Raw genomic sequence first — 26169 nt, forward strand, 5'->3', positions numbered from 1 at the left:
TTGTGCAGCTTTAATGTTTACTTACAATGATGTTAGATCGTGATTCAGAATCTCGTCATAAGTCACAAATATCATAGCAATTATACGTAAAATCAGTGTAGTAGTGTATATGGCGCGTGCGAGGCGCCGCCGCCGCCGACGCCGCAGGAATGGTTGTGCAATTGATCAGAGTTTTATTTAGTGCACCCGTGGGGTGTACACAAGCTGTATTGCTAGGTATAGTGTAGAGTAGTGCGACGCGCGGGCGGCGGCGTCGGAGCGGCGGCGGCGCGCTGAGGACGCGCGCTCGCCTCTTCGCCGAGATTTAGTCACACTAGTTAAACACAACCCGAAAGTGGTAGCACATTTTCGTTATTAAATTTTACTGTACTTAAGTTTTAATCGAATAGATGTTACGTTATTCTTTTATCTGAATATTTGTAAGTTGTCATAAAATATTATTAATATAATTATTTTTATCAAAGTTTATAATCTCTAAATAAAAATGTTTTTCTTCAAAACCTTTACAATACTTTTTATTACAGGATCACGAACTGAATGCTTTCTGTGTTATTGATTTTATTGATTGCCAGTCGTATACATCTACATACTACAATAAAATTTACATAACCGTCAAACCAAACAAACGCATCAAATAGATACAATATGTTAAGTAATTAATGACCAATATTACTTTCTGTAAATTTTCTAAATCTATGTACTTGACTAGTAAGTGCATAATAATTAAATATAAGACAATAAAACGATTGTACTATAAAACACAAAAGTAACTTTTATAATTTTAATGAGATCTTATTAAATACGTTAACGATAATATCTAAAGTATTTACACATAAAAGCTTCAAATGCACGATAGCGCAAAATCGAGACAAAAATTCAAACTATTTTTACCTTAACGTAAACGAAGAAAATTAGCACACTAGAGTATTATAGTAATCATATACATCACAGCTCGCATACACGGAAAGCATACTAGAAATTCGGAAAACATCTATTTTGAAGATCAGTCAAAATTTATCTAGGTACACTATTTGATAATAGAACTTGCAGACTATGCAAACATCGAAACTAACCTGGATTTTAATTGATTTCCTAGTAATTACCTAGTGAAATAGTGTAAATGTGCAGTTGGCGTAACGGGATTAGATTAAATCCATAATTAAAACAATGTTTACATAGTCTGAAAACTCTAGAAAAATACTATGATGTGGATTTCCGTATATACGTTGTATTATATTATGGTTCAGTAAGGTGTTATGCCGAAAATATCCCCGCATTGAAACTTGTAAAATAATATACTTACTATTGGAATATTTACGGAAATCCATTCATTTCTAATTTTGATTTATACATCGATTTACGTTTCACACAATAATACCATTAAAATATACTATCTAACCGGAATATTTAATAAAATAATATGAAACAAGCTTCTCCAAACACTCTCACAGGCACTTACTGCACGCATAATACGAATATCATAACTAACCATCAAGATTATTTTAAGAATATAATTTATTATAATATAATTATCGCATTTACATATTTAACTACTCGTTGTCGCGCTTACGAGTCCATTATTATATATCAGCATTGACAATTAATGCTTAGAAATAATAAAAAAGCATTAACGCAACAAAATATTGTCAAGCTGTATTTCAAGACACTCATAAACGAGACGAAATAAGTTCTGTTACACGCACCTAAACAATGCTTGTAATCACGACTTAATAATGTAGATACCTATAGTTTGGTAACACTGTTAAAAGTAATACAGCCTAATAACTGAAACATTCAAAGGTGCTCCCACAGATTGTTTGGATTTTGAAGTTCGATTATCTCAAAAACATTACAGAGCCAATAAATAGCGTGCGTAATTGGAAAATAACCTACAAATAAATTGGGTACAACATAAATGTAATTTGTCAAGATTTAAATATTTTTTGTTTTGCTTTTTAATATAGGATACGTCTAGCATGGAACTTATATAACAAAACTAGCTTTTGCTCATGGCTTCGTCCGCATGAAGGAGTTTTCTGGGACAAAAGTCCCACTTTATATTTTCTCGGGATAGAAAGTAGCCTATAGCCTTCCCAGGGTCCTAAACTATCTCCGTACCAAATTCCATACAAATTCTTTCAGTAGATTTTGAGAAAATCGATAACATACTGACAGGCGGAAAAGGGGATTTTGTTTTCTAATGTTACGTGTAGATGATGATATTGTGTTAGTGTGATTAAAAGTTAAAAACAAATTCACACTGCACCTCTTATATGTAGAACAATTAGAACAATGAAGTGAATTTAAAAATAACGGACCTCTTTTATTATTCAAATAAGGTTTCGTTTAAAAACAATAGAAATAATTAATACCATGTGTGATTTAGATACTATCTGTCTCGGTAATTATTTTTATTATAAGCTCAAAAACGCTCTAAAATTAATGCTATGTTAAAGCGTTTACACTTAAACATCTTCTAAATTTTAAATTGTTTTGGAATATATTCCTAGTTTTATTAAATTTGTTTGACTATATCTAATATTACGTAAGTTTATTTGGCTTCTGTATGGCTCATATTAAAACATAAAGTAGAATAAATTGTCATAATATAGCACAGGTACCTAAGTATATTACAGTAGGAAGTGATTAACGCTCTATAATTTATTTTTTATTCTGTTCCGGAAAAAAATATGTTTTGTAAATAAGGAAATACTGACATGTTTGTGGGTAGTGCAATTAAATATTCAAAACAATAAATCCAGCTGTACATACTTTTAAATAATATCGTAAACTATAAAATTCGAAAAATTCATTCTTAACATAAGTAAATTCACAAAGATAAAATATTACATACTACCTACTTAAAAATAATCTAATAAACATATATAATATGATTCTCAAAAGTAGCTAATCATACATTTAACTAGCACGATAATTGCTATATTAGAATAACAGGTAGGTAAGTAATATATATATTTACTCACAAGGCCAAGGTCGTGTAATGGCTAAAAAAATATTCGTAAAACTTCCTTTCCGGCTCCCACGCACATAATTATACTAAAACAATTTTGTTACAAGCTTCAAATGGTTGAATTGTTTCGATGGTGGGTATGGTTTTTATCTCCATTTAAATCGGCATCTTGTTCTTTAAATTAGTTTTTCCAAGTAGCTATTATCTTTGTTTCGCAAATTTATACCGACATACAATAGTTTGTATTAAGCGTTATCATATTCAAAATTGTATTTTGAACCGTTCCCCCTCGGAGCAGTTCCAAAATGATTGCTATTGTATGAGGGGGGAGCTCTGGCTGTCGCTGAAATCGAGGGTGTAGTACATATCGGCGGACTCGACTGCGGCGGAGGCGTGCGCGCACGGCGCGGCGGGCGGCGCGCGCTTGTCCTGCAGCCAGTGGTGCGGCGGCCCGGCCGACGACACGCGCGACAGGCGAGACAACAGCCGCGAGTACGTCTTGTTCACGCGGCAGTGGCATGCTGTTACCTGGAATGATGGCCAAATCACAACCTGTAACGGTCACCGCGGTACCCGTGTACGAAATATTTGACTTTACAGATTATTACAGATATATATTACAGATACATTACAGATAGGCTGTATTATTTTTACAAAACCGAAATTTAATATATTTTTGTCTTAGGCTGTGTTTGAGACGTGGCAAATAGGAAGGTTCCGGAATTATAAATATTCAGAGCATCAAAGCTCCTTTAGGCTCCAATGGTTTGGGCGTCGGGGTTTTCCTCTCATTATTTGACATTGTCTGTATCAGTAGGTAAGTTTGATCAATTATAATTTTCGGGATTACCCTATTAAGAAAAAATATAACGTTATTATTTTAATTACTCATCCTACAACAACGAAATAATTAGTCTACTAAAGCTAATTATTGCAAATTCTAAATAAATTGTAAAACAATTTTAAAAAATTACCACGACTCCAACGATAGCTATCGCAGCTCCCAGGGTTCCAGCTGCTATGTACACATTGTGTAAACGATCGTGGTACAATCCTAAAGGCATTCGAACTTCACGCACCGAACTACCGCCCCGAGATTCTGTTTCCATCCCGCCTTCACCACCCACGACAGATTCTAATATAAAATCATCTGAAAAAATCCAAAAATTCTTTATACTTATACATATATGTTGTAATGAAATTTTATAGTTAGAATCTAAGGACTCTGTTTTTCATACCTTCGCAAAATTTGCCGGTATATCCTGGGCGACAAGAACAGAAGAAGAAGTCGCCGATGCTTGAGCATGTACCGCCGTGGGAACACGGATTATTGTCGCATGGCTGAAAGCAATAGTATCCATGTTATACATCTACAATACTAAAGAAACTATTATAGTCGGTATATCTATAGAATAGACATCATAACTTGGTTAAATAATCTATAATATTTTTTTAATAAGGACGATAAGCAGGAAGATCTAACAGTGTAAGCAGTTATAAATAGAATGATATTTACGGATCTAGCAGGAACATGACAATCATCGCCCACGAATCCTGGCGGGCAGCTGCAAGTGTAAATGTTCCCGTGATCCACGCACTCCCGATGAGCGGGACAAGGGTTTGGTTTACACAGATCCACCTGTAACAAAAATTAACCATATGAGCACTGGAAATAGTTTATATTATATCAGCCCTGTGTTATATACTGTCCCACAGCTAGGCACAGCCTTTGCCTACGAATGAGAGGATTTAGACCACGCTACCCTAACGCAAGTTGGCAGACTTCACATACATTCTTATGAAAAACTGCTCAGATGCAGAAATAAACTAATATTAGTACGTATTATTTATGTGTTTTGAGTTAAATATAAATAATAATTGACTATCAGTTTCTAATGTATACTTTGCAGTCCTTTCGTAAAATGACTTTTGCGCTTCTTTGAAATACTTAATTGCTCCTTACCCTTATCTATCAACTGCAGATGTATTATAACGAATGTATACTTTACTTTAAAATATTAAGTGACGGGTAAACCTTTACTGCAGGCGACGAAAACACGCAATTGTCGGATTATACTCTAAAAAATAAAATACTAAGAACTAAAACGAACATGACATGCCATAGCATTTTTAAAAGTTAATGTGTTTGATTGAAGTGAATGACTGATATTTTTCCTGTATTACTGACATTGAATGATTGGATTTTGTTATTGTTATATAAACTTTTTATTTTATATGTTTAATATCCATATTAATTATTGGACATGATGACATAATGCCCAATCATTCTCAATATTAAATGTATCAGGGTTAACTACACGGTAACTTCACGGTTCGGCGCTATTGTAAAATGTATGAAGGCAGTTGAGGCTTATCAACAGGTGAGTGACTTACTCGTCACTCATTTGCTTATATAGACCACGTAAACGATAATTAAAAAAAAAAACCTACAAAAAATTGGATATTCTGTCTTTTATCTAGTAGTCTAACTAGACAAGATGTAGCCCGATGCTCCGGTGACGTTTAAAAATAAACTTTATAACATACCGAATTTAGTTTATTTATAAGTTTCGTGATACACTGATTTGACAAGATAATTCATCTAATTTTTAGTATACGTAGTTATATATCTTGCTTTAGTAGAATAACGTGTTGGTTTAAGTTACCTTTGATTGGCAGTTGAGGCCGGTGTAGCCGCGACCGCAGAAGCACTCGAACCCGCCGATCCTGTCAGTGCAAGTGCCACCATTGCTACACGGCGACGATTCACACTCGTTGTACTCCAGCGAACATCGCTCGCCTGTGTAACCTTAATCAAATAAAATATGAAATCTGTATCACGTGAAATAAGCAAATATATCTCACAGCTGGAATATATTTCCAAGTCCCAGAGACGCGCCGAGCTTCATGGCTTAGTATCATAAAATCCGTGTGACTATCGATCCAAGCTTATAGGAATTGTATAGGCAGATAGGGCAAGAATCTGGATAGTGAAAAAAAATTATCAGACTGCTGAGGACCTCAATCAAACCAATTATTTTCAGTATATTATAGTAGAGCAAGCAAACGAATAAGTGAGTACGATTGTAAATGATCACCGCCCATTAACATTCACGATAACAAATGTAAGAAATCATCGATGCGTAAAAATAATTAAAATAGAAATCAAAATTATACTAGCCCTATGTTATGTACTAGACACTGCTGAGTATAGGCTTCTTATACCACTTAGATGACTTAGGCCTTAGTCCATCAGGATGGCCTGATGTGGGATGGCAGACATCACATACCTATGAATTCTTATGAATAATTCTCAATTATGTAAGTTTTCTCGCATTATTTACCTTCACAGTAATAAATATTATTTATAAAGAATACACACGTATTCTGCGAAAGCCAGAAGTGTGTACCTTGGGTCTTGAACCTGCGGAACTTCGTTGGCACTTAGTTCCATTCCCAACTAGACTATCGCGCACTCGATATAGGAAGAAATTATTTAGCATTACAACTTCCTATATATTTTTAGCATTTATTGGTATAAACATTTTGCCAGTAGCGCAAATAGTCAGTGCTATGTCCAAGCCATGGGCGCGGACCAAGGGCAGAGGCTAAAAACATTTAGTGTTAGAAACACGAACGACCATAGTGAAGGGCGCTGAAGTTTTTGCGTTCCGTCTGACTATTGATTACTTAAGAAGTGGGGCGTTTTTTTTATTATGTTTCATAAATTATATAGAATAGATACGGAAAGTACTTTTCTGTTTGTTACCTATATTGATATTGATATTGTGACCTAATCCTTTATGTACCCACCATATAAGCTTTTCAAATCCTAATAGCTATAGTTTTTAATTTAAGTATATCGTTGTATATTCCTACTCATAATAGTGCTTAATTACTCTTGGTGTTTTACTGTTATTTAAAGTAATATAGAGTCCGAACTTTTGACTAAGAATTATCAGCACAAACGTCATATAAGATTAGTGTGAGTAATTACCATTTTGAAATATTTTATTATGTAAACCGGAATATATTATATTATTATAACCTACACCGTTGCATCATTATCATTAACATGATTATTTTTGAAGTAAATTACTAAAATTATATTGTATTTTCAGATATCAATTTTTTTCTTTAAATTATATATAAATAATTGTTTTAAAGAGTCCATGAGCAGTACCTATCTACTATATTTGACGGTAATAGGTATGTAGGTGAAACCCCATTTAGTCTTTTCTAATTATTGTCACACACGTCTTGCGAGGGTTTAAATCGCATTAGGCCAGGTATACAGTTACTTACTTATAGTAGATTTACTGAATACTGAATACTTAGTAGTTTAAAATAATAATGTTGACATGGTAGCGATTTTTGGTAAAAAAATAATAACGATATTAAAAGTAAGTAGCAAAAATTTCGCCAAATATATCCATAAATAGTTTAGCTCGAAACGTTTTGTCATTAAAGTAACTTAATTCTTTGCTATTCCTATGATGGGTAGTCAGTAAATCAAATACACAAAACGTTCCCTTCCCTACGCCGAAAGTCGAAACAAAATCCACCTCGTGGGGCGGTTGTACTTATACCACATATATAGATAGGCATGTATATCCCGAACCCCATTTTTTCCTGCCATAGCGAATACCGCCTTAATCAATTCACTTCCATTTATTTGCCTGATTTCATTCCAATATTTTGATTGATTCCACGTTGTCGAAAACCGGGTATTGGAAAACAACAGTTATATGTAAATTGACGGCAAACAAAACAAACAGTAAAGCGATCGTACGAGCTATGTAGAATGATATTTTCTTCGAATAATTTAAAACTTTTGCCCATTTATTACTTTATTTTATGTTAGTTAAAGAAACGGTACAGTCTCGCTACAATACTTTAGTCACTTGGATTTACAATGTAAACAAGGATATAAGTTATTTACTCAACGTAATGTAATTCGAGATTAGATATGTATACTGAAAAAAAAAAATCAAGTCCCTGCACGTATTTGAAATATTTTGCTACGTTTTGTAAATTGTTAAACAGTTATAAACGGTGGATTAAATGTAATTTATGATAAAATTGAATAAAAAGGACGTTTCCCATACCAAGTTAATACATGAAGCGAAGCGTCAAATTGCTTTTTTCTGTTATTGACGTTTTCATTGCAAATAAATAAAGCGTGCTTTCTACTGGGCGCGTTGCGATACGTAACAGCGAGCCCGCCTCGGTTGCTCCGGGCAACCTTCCAACTTCGTCCCAAATAAATCAACGGAGCAAAATCGCTCTTCCAACATTCACAAACAAGATTAAGCATTATTAAAGTTATTTAGTTCCAAACTATTCGCTTTGTAAATAAATGCTTGACTCTTCAAGTGATTTAAATTGGTAAATTCTTAAACAAATGCTACTCATTGCTTTGGTAACTTATTTACAGCCGATCTCAATAACTTAATAACATTTAACTAGTTTCCTACTTTATCTCGACAGCATGTGATATTGGGTTTTTTATTTGGTATCAACTCGGAGTCTGGAATTTGTGCCCAAAATGGCAATAGGCTTGCTATCTATTACATCGTGGGATGAAATAATTCCTGCGGAAAATATTCACTTTTTGGTTTTTACCAGCACCAGTTGAGCCTCTGCCTACCCCGTCAGGAATAAAAGGCGTAATTGTGAGTGTGTGCCTAGTGAGTGCACCCGTCAAGCGTTTTATTTTTGTATTGCGTACTAGTTATCTTTATAATAAATGTTATTGAGTACTTATTATGTTATAGGTTATAATTCTTTTCAATACAATGCAATGTAAAAATGACCATATATATTATTCGAGACAAAAGAGAACATTTGGTAAAAATATTTTTTTCTTGAGAAACGTACATAAAGTCTAAGCAAGAGCTGGTCCGAGAAATAACTATAAAGCAAAAACCTTCTGCATAATAAACGAAAAATATATGAGAACATCCACAGAACCATGTAAAAGCAAAAGGGTATGAAATACATTTTTATTACGGCACACGACCGTCTATCTTAAGCATAAATGTCATGACATAAATAAATTTCGCACCTGGCTGGCAGAAACATTGGTATTCCGGTCCATCGGGCTGGGTGTCCACTTGCACGATACAAATACCCTTCACGCAAGGGTTGGAGGCACAGGCGCCGCCGTTTATAGACAGGTCACAGCGCGCCCCCGTCCAGCCGTCAGGGCAGGCGCAGCGGAACGTGGTCGACCCATTCACCGCGACGCTCATACACGAACCCCCGTTCAAACATGGCGCTGAATAACACGGGTCCTTTTCACATCTCTTGCCGCTGAAGCCTACAAAAAGCATTTTTTGAATTGTTTGAAAACTTTGACGTAACGCTATGTGGGAATTTCAGCGCAATGCTCGATGATACTGAAATTGTGTATTCATGACCAATTGATATTTTGGCAACCATTTTTGCCAGATTGTGACATAAGTAATTTACATAGTAAGATAATGATAAACAAAATCTGAAAACGGTCATTATCTATTCAGCAGATACTTGCGTGAAAATCCTTATGATTAAATGCAGGTATCCCGTAAGCATTATTAATAACAATACAAATGAAATGTTACTTTTGTGAATTTAAAAATATTGAAAAGCTGAAAAGTTGCGTCATACAATATGGCACGACACGAGCGCCAGATTGTCCAACATTGATATTTAATTGAGCAAAATACGAATATATACTGTCGCCGTACCTGTAGGCTAACCGATTCCCGCTGAAGCGTAATGCCGGGCTAGATAAATTTGGTTCGTACGTATATACAAAACATTCACCCATTTTCCAGCTTGTTTATTATTTGACGCATATTCGATAGTTTATAAATATAAAATATCAAAGTATAGAAGATTATTAACAAGAAAAATAAACTCATGTAGGCATGTATCGATTGTTCAGGGAAGCGTTAAAGCCGTAGATTTCACAGTGGTTCCATGGTTGAATAGAGTATTTACCATAAGGACAAAGGCATCGGTACTTAGTTCCGTTCTCGCTGACGGGCTGCGTGAGGTCGACACATATGCCGTTGTTCAGGCACGGTGATGGATTGCACACGTCCCTTTCCTCGCAGTGAGGGCCTACGTATCCCGAACAACATTGACATTCGTACCCTTCCTGTAAATACATTACGTTTATCCATCCGAATACGTGATATCTTTTATTACTTACATCATGTATTGCTAATGTAAATATGACAGTGACGTGTAGCTATCTAATAGATAGAAATAATGGAAAATATTTATTAAAACTGATTTCTTCGTGTGAAACTCATAATAAAATTCTAGGAACGAAATTCAAAACAGGAAACAGAATATATTACAATTTTGAAACCGAATAATTAAATAATTATGAGTACATGTATAAAACCGTCACAAATTATCGACCTCACGAAATAAACGTAACGTTTTATTTATTCAAAATATTTTTTAATTGTTTACGAGGGAAAGTATTTACAAGAAATAATTATGATAACATACCATAGAAACATTAGTATAACAAACGCCTTTCCCTGTGCAATCTTGCGATTCGCCGCAGTTGTCCGACTTAACGGTCACCTTTAATCTTACGCACTGTGACCCCCAATTGTCAGACACCACTAAACAAAATAAAAAAGAATTGCCATATACATGTCGAAAAATTATTCCTATTTTAATTCAAGGACTTTAGCAAAGTTCACAATATAATATTTCTTAGGAAGTCGTATTGTGATAAATTGAATCAAGTTTTTCAAACCTCAAGCATATATTATATTATCATTCTCAGAAATTCACACTATTTGAATGTTTTTCACTCCCACTATCTATGGTTTCCATTAAACTTTTTCTTTATTTCCGGTTCGCTATAACTATCATGCCATTTATCTTTTCGCGTTTTACGTGCCTGACTAGAGGTTTTCTTTCAAGTGTTGTACTTAACATTATTATAAATATATATTATTTTGTTACCTATGAGTAGGTTGACGCCTTCGGTCAGATCTTTATCATAAAGGGTAAAGAGTTTAGCACCACGCTCGTCGAGTGGTGTAATATCTAATAACATTCCATCAGATATATCACAGTGCTCGTGACCTTGCCGTGTCACTTGGTAAACGGCTGGCTGCAACAGCAAGCGGTGGGGCCTGTAAAAATATCACTACGTTGATGCATATTATGATGAGTTGCACAGGTCAATGCTTTCAGCAGATCGATATATTTCTTTCTGTATATACTCAAGTATATTGCTACATATATATTTATGAACCAATATACTCACTTGTCACCATGTGTCGTATTCACTTCGAGAGTGCCGTTCTTCAGCTCTGGCCGGCCGAAGTTTTCGAAGAGCAAGGAGTCGGCGATACGAACGATAAGGATATCTCCACTTTGTATATCGACGGAGCCCTCCCACGATACGATGGTCGGGGGGCACTCCTCGTCCGGCGCACCCTGCGCGGTCCCCACACCTCCGCCCCCGCACTCCTCAGCCATCCATACCGCAAGTCAGACAAACACATTAATTATACGAGTCAATGCGAATGCTTTGAAAATACCATACATTTTCTATCGATTATTGCATGTGGTAAAAATGCCTGGTGGTTCATATGGAAATGTGTAGTTAATATGATGTCTGTAGAATAATAAATCAATCGTGAATATAACATTCTTATCACTAAGCTTGCAAAAATGTAGGCATGAGTTCGAGGACGATGGAATATATGCATACAATATGATGCCGTTGACCATGCTTGTGTAATACATTAAATGCATCGATTAAACAAATTTATGGCTACACGGCCATATTTTATAAGGTAATTGACATAGAATAATGGGAAAGCCTGCAAGTAAATTATAGAGCCCACATTAAACAACCTCTAAGTGACTATTCGCATTGCCAATAAGTTTTATATACATAAACATGAATGGAAATACATTTTGTTTAGCAAAAATGATAAATAAAAATCCTATATCAGGCAAAAAGCATTTTTCCTTATTTCTTTTCTACTAAGACGATTTATAGTTTATGTATTCGACCTCGCTATGTTCCGTGCCGCTGTCACGATCAAACTTGTATGAACAAGAATGTTGTGGGCCGTATAAGAGAGTCAAAGAAAATATTGCGTTATTGCTTGAAACTAAAAACATTGGGCACAATATGCATAGTTAATATGTTATAAATGGCCCGTCTTTAGGTAAGCCACTTAACCAGATCAGCAGAGCGCCATCGCTCTACATATTCGACTGCAATAATGCTCCAAATTTTAAGACAGTGCCTTATCAGTTTCGGGCGCAGTTCTAATTAGTAAATATACCTACATTACTATCTAAATAATAAATTAGAACGTATCATTTTATTATCGTTTATTAATATGGAATTACATATTATGCCAAATTAAGTACGTCCATCTACAATTATAATGACATCAATTAACACACGCCTGTAATTTCGAAAATGTAGATAGAGGACCTACTACTAACCAAGCCATTTTTTTCGTTAGAATATGATATAGATCGAGTCTATCGCCTTAATATTAGAAAATTATGTTTTGTGAATATATAATAATTTATTTTCATAATATATACACCCGAAATACGAATCCTTAATTTAGGTATCGACCCTCCTTCGCTATTTTTAACGTCTGAGTAGGTAAACAATGCAAATAGGTGATCAAAATAACCTTATATTTGTAATGTACAGCATCACTAAAAAGATTTTTGCTCCTTTTACTTTAGTGAATACTACGTTGCGCACTAGCGTACCTATAGTATTAACAGAATCTAAATATTTAATATATTTTTTTTAATTTGTTCAGTTATTTAGGTAGTGGTCATTAGTAATTATAACAAGAGTCGACTCAAGGTTTTTTGGCGTAGTTACCTTTTCTTTGCTAGTAAGTATCGTCAAAAATTTCTATTTTTACCATCTTTGACAACGATATACTTTATAAAGCAACTCGACTGTAAAGGGATCATAATATCCATTACCGGCACATCGAACATGTTATGATACCATGCATTATTGTGATTACTCGGCAAGCTTTGTACGAAAGTCCTATTAAAAGTGGAATCAGTCGAGCATGAAGAGATAGAGAAAGAAGAGCAAAGGTCGCTACCTGGATGAGAAACATTCCTCGCAAGTTTTGTATAGATCTTCAGGTATTCCAAGTTTTATTTCAATTATTCTTTATATTGAACATCCATAAGTAAAAGTTACTATGCATAATGTAACTCTCTTAAAACTTCATCAAACACTAAATTTTACGATAAGTTTGTAGATGAACTTTACACAAAAGCATATGATGTAATCTAAACAACAATAATAATAACAAGTTGAAATAAATTCCTTACCGTAACAGGCAAAGTAAGTTCGTGTGTCTCGTTGCCTCGCCACAGCCGGGAGTCTCTCGGCAGCACGGGTAGATCGCAATCTATGGCCCCCAGTCGTTCTTGCAGTCGTGCTGGTGAATGTGCACCGCCCCCAAGGGCACTAGAGCTAGTGTTTAGCTTTAGCTTTCTTGCACTTTTCACTGCGGTTTTTGTGCTCGGATACAATCTCGTTGTTAAATGGCGAGCGGTAGTAGGGCTTTCAGTCGTCACATGTGCCTTTGTTAGCAACGTTTTCGTGCTCTCTTTTGGTCCTGAAGTGGCGACAGAAGATGTGACTGTAGTGGTCAAATGCGGCGCAGTCTGGCTTTTAAAAACAATATTTTGCGGAGGCTGTGAAAATTGGATAGTTTTCAAACCACCTCCTGGTGGGGATGTAGTTTCACAGTATGACGTGCCTGCTAATGATAGAATTAACGCCAACGCTATTAGCAAATAGCAAAATGTCCTCCTGTGGTCATCCATAGTGTACCGAGCCAGAGTAATACACATCATGTTTATAGTACACTTGAATATGTATATAGCCTTTTTATTTGTCGTAAAACAGTTCCTTACAGTTACTCTTTTGGCATTTGTCCAATTTTCCTAAAAGCTCGACCTGTCGGAATTACAATAAGCAAAATTAACCCATATAACTTAGATTACTTAATATAGTTTACCCAATGGTGAAAGGTCTTACAAAATACCCATTATTTTTAATATAATAGCATCATTTTATTTTTCAAAAGTTAAACAATCTTCCCTAGTCCACACAATGCGATAGAGTGACACTTCTTAGTGAGAACGCGTATAATTGTAGAGCCATCGTTCGAGGAGTGACCCTCTTCAAAAGAAGTGGGAACCTCCGATAAAGTTTACCCAATAATAAAATCTGAATATAATATTCTTATTTATACTATCTAATACGTTAAAATGTAATATATAGTGTACAAAAACTTTATATGCAAGTAGTGATGTACTTATTAGGTAGAGGTTGTTCGCAAACGTAATTAAAATATTATGCATCAATTCAACAACATATATTTCCATTTACGACACACGAACAAAGCTTGTCTAAATATGTTCAATTGCTATTGTTTTTGAACTCTAAATACATCAAATCGGATATGAGTGCAAACAACAGCTTTGGCAAGATACGCAATCTCCAGCGTAGTAATAATCTATGATACGCAATATTAACAAGCTCCAATACTTTGTCTATACAAGAATAGGTTGGTAAGTTTAAAATATTTCAGTTTGGTGCAACTATGGGTAGAGATTTATAATTGCTGTAATATGTATGTGGATTTTTGTGACATAAACAGAATGAGTTTATAAAATGTTTTTTTTTTGTGAAATACATTTAATAAAATTATCTTATTCTGTTTATTATGCTGATTAGAACTTAGATAACACGATGTGGGGTTTAAGCAATCACAAACATACTACTCTATTTAAACTGTACTTACGTAAGAATGCAGAAATAGTATAATGATAATGCATCATATTGGTTAATAAAATAAATGTTTCACAAAAACAATCCAAAATAAAATAAATTCATATAACACCGCCACTTTGAAACAAATGTTAATATGTTTTAGTCAATCACTGGTTAGTTACATATAAACTGTAGAATGTTATAGATTTTTGAATAGGACACTCCACTGATACAATATCTTAAACCATATTGGTATAATTTTTAATGTTTGTGTGTAATTAAGGTTGTTTTGGCGAGAAAATATTGTATATGAGAGCAGGCGTGGAGCGGCAGGATCGACTGCAGCCTCCGCGGCACTAAGGGCAGCAGGGGCGCCGAGCCGCCGCGCCCCGGCACCCCTCGCGCGCACCCTCACACATCTGTATCTTTACTTAATTTTACTCCACGCCTGAAACGCCAACGATTTCCTTCACGTAACCGTACTGTTAACTGACAGCGTTTTCCATTTTCTCTTGAAATGCATTAACGCGTATATCTATTATTTTTACGATATATTATGATATACTTGTCGTCTCTCTAGTGAAACAAAAAATATACACTTTCAATCGATACATACGGTCTGCTAAATAAGCTTCGACTGGAGTACTAGAAGGTTGCTCAATAACTAGGGTTTATAAGAAGGTCGTTTTCGTATAGCAGCCTTTTTGGAACATATTTATATACATGTAAGGGTGCCTCTATGCGTAGGTACATGATATTATTAAAAGTAATCAATTTATATTGAAAATACTTATATAAAATATTCTACTTATTATGTCTTTATTTTTTAAAGCAACAAATTTATCGAAGTAGTTAGGTCAAGAGGGCACATATCTTGATCGAACTAATATGTTCAAGCTGCAGACGAGCGCGTTGTTTGATACGACTTGCAGCTTCTGTATATTTGGAAATGTTACCTTTTTAATTTTTGTTATACCAGTAAGTTTAATTAAATTGACATTCTTACCTATTTAATAATTTGTTCACGTAAATATTTTCTCAACAATCTACATAGCAATACCTACACGATATTAATGAATAATCAAGATTTTTCCGGCTATAATAACATCCTAATAAAACAATGTTCTAAAAATGTTTTATTCTGGCTCGGTCATATAATTACAATAGGCCTGAAGGTAAGTGTAGTATAATACAAATACATTGCCAAACATGCAACGAGATTGGTTGCGTCAGTGATTCTGCACCAGTTACGAGCCCCTACTTGCATTCAGGGGCAAAAAAAGCGCTAATAGGTAAGTTCATCCATATAGAAATTCATTTGCAAAATCGATGATGATCCTCAGTCTATAAAACAATTGTAATACGCACTACACAATTAATCAAACACATCATATATAGGAAGAAAATATTATGAAAATTCAGATAGCAATGGAGTTAGCTAAGAAGCACGGGATAGCTTTAAAAGTAAGTCGAAGTGTAACGGCAAGGTAACGAAAAATAAATAAATCTTTTAGCGACAATTACGCGGTGATATTTTAAAATGGAAACTACTCTGAAATAAGTTAGAACAATTAATTTAATGAAAACTTTGTATCTTTCTATTTGTATGGCAATTAAGCATGCCATTCGTTGAATTTTTAATAATAAATATTTTTTTTATAATTTATATAATGCGGATTTTACTTTTTTGACCGTTGTCAGCTACACTTATAGTTATTACATTTTTCTTACACGTCTATGTTTTCGGTAAAATACGTGAAATAATAATCTAGAAACCCTCTAAGTAATTTAGACACCGAAACCCTTCCTTTGTGTTACTGAAAAGATCTTATTTCATATAAACATTTATGATAATGTTTACGTTATTGACAAATGTTAGAAAAGTACAAAGTAGGAATTTTATTCTACAAATAATTACTTGCGCGGATGAAGCGATGAGCGCAACCTATTTATATTTTAAGGAACCGTCATTCGAGGACCGCTATCCTGTTGTAAAAAATGGATTACTCTTTATAAGTAGTTTAAGTTTATCTACCAGCTACGTCGTTGTTATAAACTCTATATTTTGTTGTTGCTGCAGGGAGATTGGAACGTAACCCAATAAGAAGTTTTCACAGCACGATGCCGGTCATCGACAAAGCGCTAACGTCCTCTCCATTACTTGGTAAAAGTGAAGCGATCCGTATTAGCTATATATCTGTGCAGAGATAAGGGTAGTCGATCGTAAGCGCGTTGGCACGGTTCCAAGCACCGCAGGCAAGAACCTCCCTCTCCGACTTTCTCATTCATTTGCTTATTACATAACATATTTTTTTTATCTGTGGTACTACTTCTAAATTGTTTATAAGCAAATTTTGCAGAAGAAAATGAACTATAAAACCCTTTGAAATTTATTTTTCGCTACAGGCAAGTACATATTTACCGCGTGTTCATGTCGACCAATGATTAACGACTCTCCTTACAAACTTATTATGTAAAATATTAAATAAGTTCCTACCTTTTTCTAGAAATCTGTAGATTTACCTGTATAATTACAAGGCCAAGTTTTTTCCTCGTCAAAGCAATACCTTCGCCAGTATCACGTCATTGTGGGACGAAAATATCAGTATCGAAAAAGGTGGCTAGAGATGTATGTAGGAGTTTCTTATTTATTATAAATGTTCTTGATTAAGCCAAAAATGTCAAGACAAATAATATTGGTGGTTGTGGACTTTTCAGAATGACAAACAACACTATGGCACAAAATTCCCTGTAAGTATTGTAGTTATGATCATAACACAGAGATAAGCCTCTGTTTATGTTTTTAAATTCAGCATAATATACTTCTCTTTAACTTACGCTATTACGTTGCTCGAGTCGCCGGGCAATAGTTTGCAGATTGATAGTCAGTCGCCTGTGGGATAATAGAATTCTGGGTAGCTTGCTGAATATTGAAGCGTAGTATCAAAATTCAAAAACATTAAGGGGATAAAGTAGCAGCTTGTATGTACGATAAATCAATTTTTTTTAAATATTTTAGCAAGATAGTACCTTAATGTTATGGAGACTTAGAACATTGGAAAGAAAAACAGACCCTACATGATTTAAAGAACTATGTACATTTAATATTGGAAAATAAATTCATCCAAGAAAGTTAAGATTTCTTTTTTTCCACATGATTTATCGACGTAAATATTTTTTTCTAACACTTTTATTAAAAATACTTATTGACTCAAAAATATTTGGGTACTAGTTTTTACGAGCGGCCCTATCTACGTAAATGATTTCCCGAGTAATAGCCCCATTATGCAGCTTTCCCGGATAAAAGTAGCTTATATTTATAATTTAAGACGTGATTTAACCGTCCCAGATCCAAATCCATTTAGCACTGTAGTTACTGTAATAAAATAATCTTCATAATTATAATTCTCTTTTCCTACATACATACATCTCTAAAATTACACACCACATGTGTTGGTTATTCATATTTTGTCAGTACATCGTGTTTCATATATACTATGCAATCTACACTTGTAATTATACTTATTTTGATACGAACCTCTGCCCTCTGGTGCCAAAATTTCACATTCTGTTGTTTTTTACAATGTTTGTCACTGGAATTTTTCAACACGCACGTGAGAGCTCCTACGAAACAGGTATTATGTTTGATTAAAAATGATAAGGCCTTGGTTTGTGTCAGGGTTTAAAAAAAACAACCAACATAATATCAGGCTGCCATGACGAATGTATTTATTATACGTTACTATAATAATACAGGTTTAACAAAAATATAAAACAAATATTGGAAATACTCACTTCATATACCTAACACTACATTGTACATCTACCGCAACATGCAAAAATTACATACGTCAGTGTAACGCTTACATAATAATCTACAAAACTACATTGCTTCTACTTCGTTTTTCGCCACACTAACATTCGCCGCTGCTATGTCAGTTTTTATGAAATTCTGAAACAAAATATAATTTGTAAATTACGAATATGTACTACAGACAGCTACAAAAGTAGCTGGACAAATTCAAAACTTCAAAAAGCATAATATTAACTTCAACCGAAATATTCTTTTTTCTCTATCTCTATAATATTGGAAGGTTATTTTAGTGAAGAAAAAACGATTGTTGATAGACACAAAAGTCCAAAGGCGATATGAAATTTTGAATTTGTCCAGTTACTTTTGTGGCTGACTGTACATAAAAATATAGAGCAAAGAAAAAGGGATTTCCATATTAATGCGAAGAATAATATGACCAGGCTACATATGGATGTAGCCACTGAATTTGGACACTGCTATGGAGCAGTGTCCAAATTCAGTGGTGACCGTGAAGGATTGTATTCATGTTATCATAATACACGTTTATAGTTCGATTATTATAGTGATCCTCGATGATTTTCAGATGGTTGCTATCACGTTGGATTAACAATCATTCGGTGTATATTATATATAGGACTTTGGTACACCAATTAAAATACATTTTCATTTATTTTGTGGTGAGTTTTCAGGGAATTAACTTCGGTTTGTAGTCAGCCGCAAAAGTATCTTAACAAGCTAAAAACTTTCAATCGCCTTTACACTTTTATGTACTCATCAACAATCGCGTTTTATTCACTAAAATAAACTTGATAGTCTTTAATTTATTTTACATAAAGATAAGAGAATATTTCGACAAGTCAATGTGTGAAACCGATGTGAAGTTTTGAATTTGTCCGGGTAGTTGTGTGTCTGTACACATACTGAGCGTGCTACCTCCTGCATGTGGCCGTGCGGGTAGCCGGGGTAGTGGTGCGCGGCGCGCTGCAGCGGCGCCATCTTGTCGGGGTGGCAGCGCAGCCGGTGCGAGCGCAGCGTCGACGCGTACGCGAACCGCTCCTCGCACCACTTGCACGTCAGCGGCTTGTCGCCCGTGTGCGTGTACATGTGCACCTACAACACGCACAAACAACCGACCTGCTAGTGACTCGCAAGACAATATTAGAAAGGCCCTTGAAAATAGAAGTAACTGCTAGATAGCCACTCGACTGAAAATAAATATAAAGAATATTCTAATTGAAAAATCACTCATGTATTGAATTAAGGAATATACCTTTAACGTTTGTCTTCTCTTGAATGCCTTATTACAATATGAGCAGACGTGCCGGCATTTGTCCTCGTGCACCAGTAAATGTTTCCTAAGTGTCCGTCGGCTGTTGAGCACTCGCCGGCAAATATAACACTCGTACGACGTATCCTCATGTATGTCCATGTGCGTTTTTAAATTGGAATATGTTTTAAATCTGTAAAATAAAAGTTTAGTTTTTGTACAATTTCATTGTGAAATAACAAATAGGTTTGTTATGTTAATACATTAAACTATTTAATAAACCACTACCCGGCGATTGTAGTATAGTATAGTCTTAACATTTACTTATTTGGGCTTTCACACGTAGGGAAAAAAAACATTTATGCGCATCAAAATAATTTTTGAACTGAGGCCAAAATTACAGCGACGATACACATTACATTTGACCCCGTCAGTGCAAAACTGAGTTAACTGTGACACGAAATAAAATTGTAGAGTTAACCTAAGCCGTTTAGGCATGAAACTACAAAATCATAAAGTTAAATATTTGGGTTAGGGCGCTTGAGCGGCGGACAGTCTCATTATTAGGTAAAAAATGAGTATATTTTGAATAAACAAAAAGGACTAACGGTTTGTTGCACTTGCCGCAGACGAAGGGCTTGTCGTCGCTGTGTATGGCGCGGTGCTGGCGCAGTTCGCCGTTGGTGCCGCACGCGTACCCGCACAGGTCGCACACGTACCCCTTGATCTTGTCGTGCACCACGCGCTTGTGCGACGACGCCGACGAACGAGTCGTAAACCTTAAAACGAACAACTCTATCTTAAACCCTCGTACAAATATTCCAAAGGAAACCAGCTAAAGGAAATATTTGTAAGTGTAGTTAGAATAGTTTTAATATCTTTAATCTCGGACCGAGTCGATCAGGAGCCGTAACCAAGTATCATTTCTCTAATCGTTAACGCTAATAAAAACCCAAGAAAATATATGGAAATGGCACATCCGATAGATAAGTCTTTTGTTTGCATACTACATCCCCATACATTTTCCGCTCTCTATTAACGTTAAAAATTGTAGAAGGACGTCTTGGCCACAGCCTCAGCTCGACTTTAATGGAATAACCTCAAACATGAAATATATATATATATATTTTTTACTCACTTCATGTTGCAAACTTCACAGTGATATATCTTCCTATCCTCAATCGGTATATGCGATTTCTCGTGCGATTTCAATGCATCTTTTGTATTGAATATTTTTTCACAAGACGAACAACAATATCGCCTTTCAGATTTTGGTATGTGCCTCATTTTATGCTTATTCAGTGCCGATACGGATTTTGTAATCCTCGGACATTTGTCACATCTAATAGTATAAATAAATATAACATTACAATTAATACTTCTTAAACATTTATCAATTCTCGTAAATGATTTTACTTACGCGAATACATTTGGGTTTTTATGGTCTTGGATATGTTTATACATAACTGATTTCGACTTAAGAGTAATACCACATATACAGTTCACAACCGGCAGTGTTTTATGCGCCCTTTCACAATGTGCCTTCAATGTGTACCAGCTCGAACATTTCTTGTCACATTTAAAACATAGGAATCTTAAAAAAAATATAAGTTAAGGGGTTAAGATATGTAAAACTCAACTTTATGTCGACTTTGGGCGTCCTGCAAAAAATAATGTAAACATTCTTTGTAAATATTTTTCAAGAAATAAGTAGTTTAGCTTATGGTCTTTTGCACAGCTGTGTATTTTTTTTATTAAACACGATACCGTGAATGGAATCATAATTAATATCTGCCAAACATCGCTCAACGGTAAGAATTTGACATCGTTAACATTTCGATATCTCTCTTATTTACTTGAGTTAATATATTCCGAAATAATACTATACTCTATTTTTAAATACACACTGCTTATTTTTTTTTAATACCGTTATATATAACAAAATATTTAATAATTTTTATAAACGCCTACTCAAACAACAGCTTATAGTAACAGGAAAATTTGCGGTTACGCACAGTCAGGCGCTCTAACAAATTGATGTCGACATCATTTCATCTAGGATGTGTATATTATGTACTAAATTACATTAAATATTTTAAAATATTATATACACTCTATTTAAAATTAGAAAACAAAAATAAGAATTAAAAAATATTAACAGGTGATTTGAACTTCGTCTAATTTATATGAAATGCCTTACCCTTCCATACTAAAGGTTTTTGACAAACTACAACATTTTTAGGTAACTATGTATATTTTGTCACTCGCAGTCACTCGGTTACTAAGGAAATTTTCGGTGTTGCGATATATTAGAATAATTGGAATTTGGGTGTGGGTGGATGTTTGAATTATTTTAATACAAATATTGATATTATGGATCAATAATCACTAGACAGAAAAATATGTTAGATTTGGTATTGCTGGGCACCATTTTAAATATTATTATTTTGGGCTCCGTTTTAAAGTCGATACCTGGACATGTTTTGGACCACAAAATAAGAGTCTAGTACACACTAGAGCCGATTTTAGACTAGCAAGTTCTCGCAGTACTATATTGCACAAGAACTTTTAGACACGTTTATCTTAGCGGAAATATTTTTATAAGTTTATACAAATGCGATTTTTAATGGTATGGAGACAGTTTGAGACCCTGGGAAGAATAAAGATTCCCGGGAAAATATATAGCGTGACTTTTATAACGGAAAACTTTAGCCCGAAAAACTTTATAACGCGGGCGGAGCCGCGGGCAAAAGCTAGTATATAATTTTTTCAAACGTAACTTTGAAATACCTAATATTTTGATAATCAAGGATGTAATTGTACAATACCGTGTAGCTACACGTACCGCCATCTAGTTAGCTTTTGTGTAGCGCCCAAGGTCAGCGCTCAAGGGCACTGGCCCCACTTCCATTCTTAATTATTATCTTACACATTACATGTAATAATAAAATACATATTACTAATTACTTAGTTATTACATTCTTCTATAAAATCAAAACCTATCATAGCTTAGGTATGCAAAATGTCTGCTACACTATGGAGCAGTAATTCGAATTAGTTATTCATTAGCACAAAAAATAAATTATAATTGTGATCGATGAACTTACTCAACAAAATCTTTAATATTAAGGCTTGAATATTTTGAATCTTCTTGTTCTTTCTCTTTCTCTCCTTTTGCCTCTTCTTTTCTAAGTCTTTTACTCTCTAACTTATGATCAGACACATGTTTGTAAAGAACACTTTTAGATCTTATTTCGAAACCACAGAGGCAGAAGATAACTGGCTTGCTTTTGTGTTGCTTTAAATAATGAAAATTCATATCAGTCCATGACTTCATTTTCAGCTCACAGAAACCACACTCCAGCCTGCAATTAAAATAGGTTTAATATTAATTTTAAATTTATGATTTAAAAAATTCTGTTCTTGATTTTGAATGAAATGAATTCTAAAAATAAAAAAAATATTTTTACATTTAATTGAGTTGCATTGACAAGCTTTCCCATATGCAATTGGTAAACAAGGAATAGAATACCTATAGCGAACTTAATAAGACATGACTTTCTCTCTCGCTCTCATTATTTGCCATAAAACAACTCTGCTTGTTGCATGTCAAATTTACTATTAAGTAATTTTGTATCACTTACAGGGTACATGAATTATAATTTGAATGTTAAATTACTATAACGTTACATATCTAACATAAAACAATTAATCAAACCTGACCAAAATTGGTGATTTTTTTTGCGAAAAAAAAACTCGCTAACACCATTTGGGGGAGTGAGTGAAACGTTAGGTTGGAATCACCGGTTTTGCCCAATTTCGACACTCCGGAGTATAGCATCATCAGCGAACATTGGACCGAGTGCATCACCCTATGTATACCCTAGACCGGCATACCAACCAATACCCGCAGAGTCCTTTTTCAGCGGGTACGGGACGGCCCTGGGGTATCTTGATACACTGAGATAGGTGCTTGAAACCATTCCTGCGCGATACCGCATTGCGGCACCTCCCTAATTGAGGTGGCTAAGCTTGCCGCCGTACGCTAAACGAAGTCTTTGCCATCTACGACATCAAGAGAACGACAACCCGCAATGTCGTACATGTCGGAAACGTTGTCGTCGAGCGAGTTATACATGGTGGTGATTCCCCTATTTTATTGTAATTTTTTTCCCATGTTTAAAACCATAAGGGCTCGAATTCGCAACAAAAATATTTTTAAAATGTCGTTCACAGCGTGAATCCTGCGGTGTTAGCGGGGTTGTATGAAATGGATATAGCGCATTTAACAATATTGAGTGCGGTGATTGGCAAGTTTGCATCAAAATAATAAATAACAATCAAGTAATAAAACAGTAACTAAGCATGGATTAGAATATTTACGAAATGTTACGAGTCATTTCAGTAATACAGAAAGTATACTCACTTGACAAAATCTTTGACTTTCAAATTTGGTTTCCTGAGGATATCTTTGAATTGTGCAGTTTCTATTTCACTAGGTTTCTTTATGATCTGTTTTTCAACAGTCTTTAGTGATGCTATAGCTATGTTGTCTAAATAATCATCGTCTTCATCATCATTTACATTTTCACCATCATGTAAATTGTCGTCATCATTATAATGTAATAATTCTGACAAGGAGGCTTCATTTCGTAGAATGGCACCTTAGAATAGATTGTATTATTTTTCACCAAAAAAAACATTATTTTAGTTAAATTAGTATTGATTGACATATTATACTTACTAGCAAGATCCTCTGCACTTGTTTCATCTTTAACCTAAAATTAAATATATATTAATTATAGCTACTATATAATGCTAAACTAATATTTTTAACTAGCTGTGTCCCTAACATTGTTTATGTGCACTTAGACTATCTCGGTCTTTCTCATATTCCTCCCAATACATTTCCCTGTAACAGAAAAAGTGTGACGCATGCAACCCGTCTCTGCTCTGTGTCCATCTGTTCCCAACCTTTTACTTAAATGAAGCCTAATATTTTTTATTAATGAATTCTATGAATGGGTATGTGGTGACATGCCCGCAAACATTTGTGCAAACAGATAAAGATCTCAAAGTTGTGGTTGTATTACATTTAATTATAACAAATAATACCTCAGATTTAATCACAGCTTCACCAAACTCAACTTGGGAAGTTTCAACTTTAATCTTCAGTGAATTTAGTGTTTCATCTGCAAACATTCTTCTGAGAGTATCCTGAGTTTTGTTGCACTCCAGAACAAACAGTTGAAATGAAACCATCTTTTCTTCACAGTTTAAACAGATCATAGTAGGCAAATTATCATTCTCATAAATCTGAAATTCACATCAAGTATGTTAATAATGCAACACAGGCTTCATTTTGTATATCTTACAAGACTGAAGGTACCTACCACACATAGAAAGTATTATAGTGTATATCTGTATAATTTATAAATTATGAAGTGTATGTAATATCTGATTTTATGCATAATTAAAGATATGATCACATAAACTATATTTATCCCCTTTGACACCCATTCACAAAAAAGTAATATTTATAAATAAAATTCTGTTTTTCATAAAGGGTGTAAATTACTGTTTTCTATCATATGAAATTAATTGATTGTACCCACATAATGAAAATATAGGCAATACAAATTTAAAAATTGGGGATATATTCATGGTAATTCAGACATTTCTCATTTTATTTAAATTTTTATACTTGCTTGGTGTACCAAAGTTATTAGGTTAACGAACACGGTACAATGTGAAGATACGTACCACAATTTGTACAAAGTCTTTTATTAACTTAAGAATATTTTTATTACTTTCGTCAAGCAAATCTTTCGAAAACTCATCCTTATTTGCACAAAGTCTACACAAATCCTTTGTGTTCGTAGCCATTTCGAAATAAAATTGTACACAAACACTTTAGTACATCATTAAAACAAATAATATAATATAAATTTATTGAAATTTCTTGAAATAGATAAATTACATTTTATATAAATTGTATGAAAACATTTTCTTTCATGAAACATCAAACTATGAAACCAAAGACTAGAAAGCAGTTTATAAACATAACATAAACTAGAGATGGTAGAGGTATGAAACTCTGTGCATAACACTAGGAGTATTATGAAAAGTTATTTATATAATAATTTTCTTTTATATAGATCTTTGGTGAATTTTTCTTGTAGAACCCAAAGAAAATATAACCACTACGTGTAAAACTTAGCTAAAATTAAAATCGTAAGTAAAAATCTGCTATCTAGTCTATGGCTAATGGATAAATCTTACAATTCTCGTCCATTCTCTTTGGGATA

General features: G+C 34.3%; 2 protein-coding genes across 4 annotated transcripts; both read right to left on the bottom strand.

The window, feature by feature from the left end:
- Positions 1-513: 513 nt before the first annotated feature.
- On the bottom strand, positions 514-18401 carry LOC115450515 (delta and Notch-like epidermal growth factor-related receptor). Of its 2 annotated transcripts, XM_030178597.2 has the most exons (13): positions 18319-18401; positions 17619-17673; positions 13328-13961; positions 11256-11470; positions 10949-11121; positions 10481-10599; positions 9959-10118; positions 9039-9293; positions 5638-5780; positions 4488-4610; positions 4210-4312; positions 3946-4121; positions 514-3499 (listed from the first exon to the last, which is right to left on the bottom strand). In XM_030178597.2, exons 3-13 carry the CDS (start codon positions 13856-13858, stop codon positions 3284-3286), a joined length of 2214 nt encoding a protein of 737 aa, XP_030034457.2. In that variant the 5' UTR covers positions 13859-13961; positions 17619-17673; positions 18319-18401; the 3' UTR covers positions 514-3283. The 2 variants fall into 2 exon arrangements, with proteins under 2 accessions (XP_030034457.2, XP_037298527.1); XM_037442630.1 differs by lacking the exons at positions 17619-17673; positions 18319-18401 and adding an exon at positions 14812-15179.
- Positions 18402-18481: 80 nt separating this feature from the next.
- Positions 18482-25904, bottom strand: LOC115450614 (zinc finger protein 117). Of its 2 annotated transcripts, none has more exons than XM_030178699.2 (11): positions 25625-25904; positions 24977-25177; positions 24606-24639; positions 24288-24525; positions 22969-23226; positions 21282-21455; positions 21000-21203; positions 20470-20640; positions 19865-20054; positions 19516-19704; positions 18482-18732 (listed from the first exon to the last, which is right to left on the bottom strand). In XM_030178699.2, the coding sequence occupies exons 1-11, from the start codon at positions 25745-25747 to the stop codon at positions 18664-18666; spliced, it is 1851 nt and encodes a 616-aa protein (XP_030034559.2). In that variant the 5' UTR covers positions 25748-25904; the 3' UTR covers positions 18482-18663. The 2 variants fall into 2 exon arrangements, with proteins under 2 accessions (XP_030034559.2, XP_030034720.2); XM_030178860.2 differs by having other exon boundaries at positions 19528-19704; positions 25625-25903.
- Positions 25905-26169: the final 265 nt, after the last annotated feature.

Source organism: Manduca sexta, chromosome 25 (genome assembly GCF_014839805.1).
Source record: "Manduca sexta isolate Smith_Timp_Sample1 chromosome 25, JHU_Msex_v1.0, whole genome shotgun sequence".
In the NCBI taxonomy this organism is placed as follows: domain Eukaryota; kingdom Metazoa; phylum Arthropoda; class Insecta; order Lepidoptera; family Sphingidae; genus Manduca; species Manduca sexta.

Excerpts from the sequence above, each read along its gene's own strand:
- LOC115450515 (XM_030178597.2), bottom strand. The coding sequence starts at position 13,858 with ATGATGTGTATTACTCTGGCTCGGTACACTATGGATGACCACAGGAGG. Across the intron at positions 9,294-9,958 it reads CCGATGCCTTTGTCCTTATG|GCTTCAGCGGCAAGAGATGT; the intron begins GTAAATACTCTA and ends TGCTTTTTGTAG. Across the intron at positions 4,122-4,209 it reads TACCGGCAAATTTTGCGAAG|ATGATTTTATATTAGAATCT; the intron begins GTATGAAAAACA and ends GGATTTTTTCAG.
- LOC115450614 (XM_030178699.2), bottom strand. The coding sequence starts at position 25,747 with ATGGCTACGAACACAAAGGATTTGTGTAGACTTTGTGCAAATAAGGAT. Across the intron at positions 23,227-24,287 it reads AAAGTCAAAGATTTTGTCAA|GCTGGAGTGTGGTTTCTGTG; the intron begins GTGAGTATACTT and ends TTTTAATTGCAG. Across the intron at positions 20,055-20,469 it reads TGCGGCAAGTGCAACAAACC|ATTTAAAACATATTCCAATT; the intron begins GTTAGTCCTTTT and ends TTTATTTTACAG.